This window comes from Ambystoma mexicanum, chromosome 9 (genome assembly GCF_040938575.1).
Source record: "Ambystoma mexicanum isolate Mex_15411 chromosome 9, UKY_AmexF1_1, whole genome shotgun sequence".
In the NCBI taxonomy this organism is placed as follows: domain Eukaryota; kingdom Metazoa; phylum Chordata; class Amphibia; order Caudata; family Ambystomatidae; genus Ambystoma; species Ambystoma mexicanum.
In genome coordinates, this window is record NC_090931.1 from 795,117,197 (window position 1) to 795,124,725 (window position 7,529).

Sequence of the window (7,529 nt, forward strand, 5' to 3'; positions counted from 1 at the left end):
CAGCTGATCTATGGAATGACTTCCATATAGAATTGCAAGCTCTCGTCAATCATGTGAGGTTCAGAAAAAATCTCAAGACTTCCCTATTCACTAAGGGGGGGGTACATCTCACTATTCCTCGCACCACACTCCACTAAGTGCTAGGAAACATATATGAAGCGGTTGGATGAGTGCTATACAAACTATTCACAAATCATGTGGAAGGAAAAATTCATCGAAGCACTTATCTTCGTAGTGAGCCCATTCTATTGTAGTGTAATTAATCTCTCCACTCAGATACTCAGTTTTGGACCCAGATTGAGGTGGTGAAGGGTACAATACCTCTGGTATTCAGTAGAACGTTCAGGTCATGTGCGTTTACATCTGTGTTTACATCTCAGATACTGTGGAGGGTCAGAAGTGTAGACACGCCCTTCAATGATACCTTCAACTGTTTATAGTTAATATGTCAAATGACATATTTTCAAATGCAATAATGTGGAAAAAAAAGCCGAAAATTATTTTTTACAATTTTTTTTAATGGGGGTGTCCCCCCGAGCCCCCTGTTTCTTTTAAAATTTACAATGTATTTTTATTAGCTAAACCCAAAAAAACATAAATAAAAAAAAAAACAATTTTTTTTGGCATTATTTTTTTCAACATTTTGGCATTCGAATTTTTTTTTTGACATTTTAACTGGATACCACCTTTAACCTACTGAAAACCAGCCAATGTGTGAAGGTGATTCATTTCAGCCAAGGGATAACAACACAATCATAATCACCTGCAAGCTAGCTGCATGCTTAAGCCTTTCCACTTTCTAATAGTTGGGCACATAGGCTGGTATTTTCCCTTCGAGGAGCAAGAACACTCCTTACCAGGTAAAAACAGATCATGTCTAATTTTCTCCAATCATTTTATTTATTTAATGGGCTATAATGCGCCTATACACAATGTGTTTCGAGGTGCATTCATGATGGCCCCATATGCGTGAAAGCGTAGAGGAAAGTGATGCGGGCCCATAGACTTGGGATTCAGTTCCTTGTGGTTCTTTCATCAAGCCACTCATCCCTGTGTGGCATTCTGAGGGCTGGGCTTGCCCCCTAGCCTATTAGGCAGTCCAGTGCATGATCTCACAACTGTGCATTGTCCCATTGTCTTCACCAGAAATGTAGTGTCACACCTCCACTGAAGAACAACACGGGAGACAACTGTTTGGAATTGCAATAAACAGCACTTTTGTATTAAAGCTCCACAGATCCTTGAACGATGTGCCTACATAACTCCAAGTATATTTTCCTGCCTTATTCAGTCCCACGCTGAGGATACTACTGGCATGTTATACATTTTATGCACCTTAAACTCCGTGAATTGCAGTCAGGTCATTGTTTATATAACCCAATTTAACTACTGAACTCAAATCAAGCTTTTTGCCTCTCCCCCCCTCTCTGCCACTTAGCCCATGTTTCCCCAGGCACACTTCTTTACACGCCCAAGTCTAGGTGCTGCACATCCTTTCAGCTGGCTTGGCAAACTGGGCACTCTCCCTGGGTACTGGGACAGTTTCTTACAAACTAAGCCGGGGGAAAGCATGTAAACTAAAAGGGCCGGCTTGATCACAACTCGAACCCCTGGTGCAACCACACACCACGTAAATCTAGTACCATGCATTGTCAGGTTTCGATGTTGCAATCACATTCAAGCTTTACATTTAAACGAGATATACACAACAACGTCATTTAGGGGTTGCAAGGGGTCTCCCTTGCGACCCCTGAGGTCTCCTTTGCAACCCATATGGTCTCCCTTGCTACCGCTAAATATATATATTTTTTAACAAATTGAAGCTCATGGGCTGTGGCCATTGCCATGTGGCTCTTTGTTCCTAGAGTGCTGGCTAGCTTGTTCGGGCTTCTTTGAAAAAAACAGGGGGTTCGACAAGTGTAACACTTTGAGCAGTGACTCTAAATAAGAAAGAATAGGAATAACAAATAATTTGTCTTTCTGGAATTTTATACAAAAACTGCTAGACTCATTACAGGGTTATTTCAGGCACACTTCAGGGGGTCAGTCACTGATTTAGTCTGTTCTTAAACACCTCACATTCACAATGAAGACACAATACTCCAAAAAGCATTTAGTGTAGAATAGGCATTCATTTCGAACTATATATTTTGCTTTTCGCATGTTGCAGTTATAGCATGTTGCTTTGTCATATGGTGATCCATTCTTCTATGAAATGTTTATCACGTTACAGGGATATTGTAACCATAATTATCATAGTGTACCTAGGAACAATGCTATGCGATGCCACTTCCTGTTCTGTCAAGGGGTAAAAGGTTGTGTTCCATCGCTTCCCATGATGTCACTTTGGGGTGGAGTCAAAGGACATCACTTCCTGTGATGTCATCAGAGGTCAAGGGTCGTGTGATTTCACTCCCGCAACCCCTGGAACTTGGGTGAAATGACATCCCTGGCTATACACTCCTGTAATTCTCTCACAGTTAGCTATAATTAATTACAGTTCAGAAACACAAACCCTGCGACTACAAACTTACTCCCTTACCACCATCCCCACTAAATCTGTTTATCATTTCATTTTATCTAACCTCTTTCTCTAGCTCCTACCTCTCCAACCTGCTTTATTACCCACAGACTAAGGTCTACAGACACCTGAGTGGTGTCGCAATATGCCACCTCTCCGTCAAGGTCGGATGCTGTAGTAAGACAACTGCGGTGGTGATGGGCGCAGTATACGTATTATTTATCATAACAGACCATAAACACGATAGGATCCTGTGTCCACAATATCCACACCCATACAAAGAAAGCAATTGTCCGTGTCAGATAGACTGCGCCATGCCCTGCCCTGCCAAAACAGGAAAGACTGTCCTGAAAAATTGGCCCCAAGACTCCATTGAGTCACACCCCCTTGACCACGCCACACAGGGTCAGGTTCAGTGTTCTTGTACCAGTGAAGAGTGTCTGGTCAAGGGTGAACGGTGACATGGGTTCACCAACCCTGGCACCAATTGGTTATTTACTTTTATTTCAATTTAATTTTAAAGTGCATATAGTGCTTTCAAATAAATCTTTACAATATATAAAAAAAGGAAAATGGAAACAAAATACATCTCTAACATTTGGGTAGTAGTGCTAATGAAAAGGTTGTTGCCGACACTGAATGGATAGAGTAAAACATGACACTGCACAGTCCTTCCTTACCACCCTATGTATGTCATCAAAAGGAAGACTACACTGGTGTGGCACACTGAATTAACAATATTTTCACAAACCAAATAATCTTTATAGCATGGTTTCTTTGTATCTCTTAAATGCATATCTAGTGTTTTACTTACCCTTGGTCGTGTATCTGTTGATATTTTGGGAAACATTTTTTAATGGCAAACTAAAGAAACAAGTCTAACAAATGTCCTCTATCTGTTTTTAGGTAAATATGTTTATCAACCGATGACACCTGTAGAACAGCTTCCAAGTACTGAAATTCCCGCCAAACCTCGAGAGCAGACAAATACCATTCAGATCGCGGTCTCCCTGACGGAGCAGTTCTTGAAGTTTGCCTCGGTCTTCCAGCCTCCTCTTCTGCCAGACTCGCCCAGGTATTGCACCATCTCCGACCTCTTCATCGACAACTATCAGGTCAAGTGCATCAACGGCAAAATGTGCTATGTCCAGAGACAGCCCGCGCACCTTCCACAGCCGAAGAGCAAACCTGAGAAAGATCCCGCCCACGATGCCTTACATTCGAAAGCGAGCAACGCACCAAAGTTAGACCATTGCTCGTCGCCTTCTAGCTCCGAGGACTCAGGCATCAATGCCGTTGGAGTTCATTACATGGAATCATGCGATGAAGACACAGAGGAAGGGGCAGAGCTGAGCTCTGAAGAGGATTACACTCCAGATTGCAGTTGGGAACCTGAAGTGTGTACCCTGTTATCGCCTTCAAAGTCCGACCTGGAAGTGATTGAAACTATAGAAACTACGGTTTAAGCAAGAACAATTTGATGCTCACTACACACAAAATTACTGGCACTGTTCACCTGTCTGTCTTTCCTTATTTGTTACACTTGACGCTTTCAAGTATTTCAATTTGCATTGGTTGCTTTTCTTGTTTGCATTCATCCTTGGTTTTCTTCTACACCTATTCTGTGGCGCGCGCGCACACACACACACACACACTTTCAGACGTATAGTTGTCTGTTATGAGTCTGTGCCTCACTCAAGTTGAAGTCATTGGAAAAAGAAGCAGAATTTTCACCCACGAAAGACAGATTGACCAATACAAATATACAATACAATGCTCCAATCACTGCCTGCACCACTGCCATTAAAATAGAAAAGGGACTCGGTCCCTTTTCAGATGACGGCAGCTATTTTGGAACATGTTTCTTATGGCCGCTGTCATCCAAAAAGGGAACTCGTCCCTTTTCCATTTTAATGGTGGTGGCCATTTTTTTGCTCACGCTGAGCAGACCTCCTGTTGGACAAAAAAAAAAGAAAACCATCTGCACCCACAGTAAATCTCTGTGTGCGAATAGCTTTCATGCCCCGGCAAGTGGGTGGGAGGTGTCAGACATGGGCATTAACAGCCCGCAGCACAAGTTGAGACCCTCCCTTTGCTCTGGGCCTACGAAAGCTCGGGCTGGCGGGCCGTTAAAGTCCATATCTGCCGGCCTATTAGGGCGTGAATGCTATATTTGTCAATGCTGCAATTGGGTCATGGGAAGCTTCGAGAACTATACACCTCCAAGGCAACAATAGACATTTCAAGAAGATAAGAATGGTAACTCACTGGGAAACTGATTATTCCTCACAAGGAATGGAACAATCTAACATTTCCACGACTAATTTTTAAACTAGATCCTTGTTCCATTTATCTAAAAAGTATACCTTCACAAAAACCTACTTCTCTTCCATTTCCGGTTTTAAGTGCACAAAAGTTGGAAGGATATCACATGTTTTGTACTTTTTTTCACACTGTCCAGCTTTTTAGTTATAGTAATACTAATTGAATACTGAAACATATATGGTGCCTTATATATTCTTTAGGAATGTTCAAGTAAAATGAAAAAAGCACATCCTATAACCACTCAATATAATTGTACACTGTCGATCGGTAAAATTTGATTACTTCTAAACCACAATTTTGTATTTGTACAGTGATATTGGAGAAATTGGTTCTTTTTTACTATGTAACATTTATTTGCAAAAACGTACTGTTTGAACCGTGTTGTCTGCGTCACTCCTCATCGAGATGTGCAGTATTTCCAATCCCTTTCAACTATGAAGGGAGCTGTGCTCTCACTTTTCTGATCAGATATCTACCACTGCACAGAATATGGAAAGCAAGAACATGCTATGCTGTTGGGACTTGTATGTCCTTTTCAGATGTGGTTACAATCTAAATTGTTCTGATATTCACAACAGCATGTCTTAGTGTCCATAAAATAGCTACAACCAACTCTGCGATCATCTGATCAATTTGGGAAGATCCCAGCAAAAGTCTTAATGGTAACTTCTCGCTCGGGTCAGTCTGAGTTGCCCAACTAGCCCGCCCAGAGCTGATCAAACCTAGGACCAAGAGTCACAGTGGAGATGGACACTCATCATGGACATCGCAGCGTGAAGTGTTAGTCGCTTCCCTGCCTTGGAGTTCTGGAGACAAGTACAACACTAGGGGCCTCAGTGGTGTAAGTCAGCTTCCAAGACTAAGCACATAATAGTAATTTCCTAGCGCATACTGTCTGTTAACTGAACCTTTTGTTCCTTTGTAAAAAAAAAATTAACAATGGTTGCTGAACATACTGACAACTTCTCTGCACCCAATGCTTGCACAATGAACATGAAGCCACCATGCACACTGTACCTATTCTGAGTGTCCTGTCCACTTATCAAATAACATGTCTTGCAGAACACTTGGCTGGAGGGTAGCCCTCCCACTTCATTGCATTAAGATGTTCACCAACCCCTTTTCTTGCATAAACATTCCATTTCTTGTTATGCTGTGATCCAAGCGTGTTTACCCTGATTCAAACCACAGTCACAATAACACAGGCTGCTGTGTAAGATCCCATAATTCCACCAAGGCCTGAAGGTGAGACACTATGCAAGAGCCACATAAATGTAATCCTTAGCTACAAGATAACAATCAAATCTATTGTGAGCTTATTTCTAGCGCTGTACCCTTGCGCGTGGTGTAAATATGGAAGCACAAAGAAAACGATGCAGCAATCTCAAGGTCCCAGGCGCAAAAACTGGGGATTTTACATTTTCCGGCTATTATGCCAGCTCTACCTAGAACAGTTGTCTTCAAACTGTGGGGATTCAAACTGACGCAGGGTGTGTTTGATTTAGCATAGACTAGGCATCCGTACTGCCTGGCATATTTAAATGTGCCAGCGGTTATAATGAAAGAGACTGTGAGTGGAGTGTGTTTCAGTGATGAATGTGGGGGTGGGGGATAACTTGTGGGGCAGCAAGAGAGGAGAGAGGGAGGGAAGGAGCGAGGGCAAATGATCAAGGAGAGATACCTTTACAATACCGAACAAAATGGTCCTAATTCCTGTGTCACTCGTATGATTCTAGTGTAAATACACCATTTCGTAATACTGCCACAAATGAAAAAGTATATGACAATGTTATGGATGTTCTGATGAAAATCTTATTTTTCTTCTAATGAAACCACAACATTTTCCAAAGAAGCACACACTACTTTAAATTTCGAAATATTTTGAACCTTTCGTTACCTGGACAGGAAGTAACTCTATTGTCTGTTGTTTCTCATTTCTGTTATAGCACTCTCTTGTAAACCTCCCACTTAACAAACACATCTTCTGATTTGTAAGACTTGGACGGATTAAACACAATTTACTATATTTAAAGAAAAAAGTGGCAAATCCTGAATAACCTCCTGCAGCCACAACATGAAAATATTTCTTTAGTCAGTAGTACTTGTAAGAGTTATGAATTTTAGATACACTGGTACTGGCATGGTTTCATGAATGTGTACTCCTCCGTAGAGCGTACTGTAGGTCACTGAGTTAGATCTCAAGATACACATTTTAAAGAAGTTTACAATATAACAGTACACCCGAGGAGTAAGTCATTATGTGATAGAACTTATTTTTCAGATCTTAAATGTAATGTGAGAAATGTGAGAATGGTGCTGTAATTATATTTCTCTCTCAAACAGTGTGTAAAGGTGCAAAGTTTGTTCTGTGATCTTGCATTTCTTTTGAGCAAGACAAACAAGTCTTGCTTCTGCTATTGGACTTCTACTAAGTAGCACAATTAAAAGCATTTTGAAGTATCATGATCCCTCCTAAGTATTTTATTTTAATTATATTTAACACTTTCTCTGACACTTACTGAAATAGATGTGAATTACCTCACTGCAGCTATGGTCTTAGAGTTCTGTTGATCTGTGCATGTGTGTGAGTGTGTGCGCGCATGTGTGTGCAAACGTATTGATTCTTTAGGTTTTTCTCAGTTCGTGATGCTTTGTGGAGTCAAACACAGGCCAAATGTGAATG

General features: G+C 41.3%; 1 protein-coding gene across 2 annotated transcripts in view; it reads left to right on the top strand.

The window, feature by feature from the left end:
• C9H3orf70 (chromosome 9 C3orf70 homolog) overlaps positions 1 to 7,309 on the top strand; it is a 167,841-nt gene extending 160,532 nt beyond the window's left edge. For both annotated transcript variants that reach the window (XM_069615742.1, XM_069615743.1), the window contains exon 2: positions 3,428 to 7,309. In XM_069615742.1, coding sequence (XP_069471843.1) covers positions 3,428 to 3,987 — 560 coding nt within the window. In that variant the 3' untranslated portion in view covers positions 3,988 to 7,309. The remainder of the gene's footprint in view (positions 1 to 3,427) is intronic.
• Positions 7,310 to 7,529: the final 220 nt, after the last annotated feature.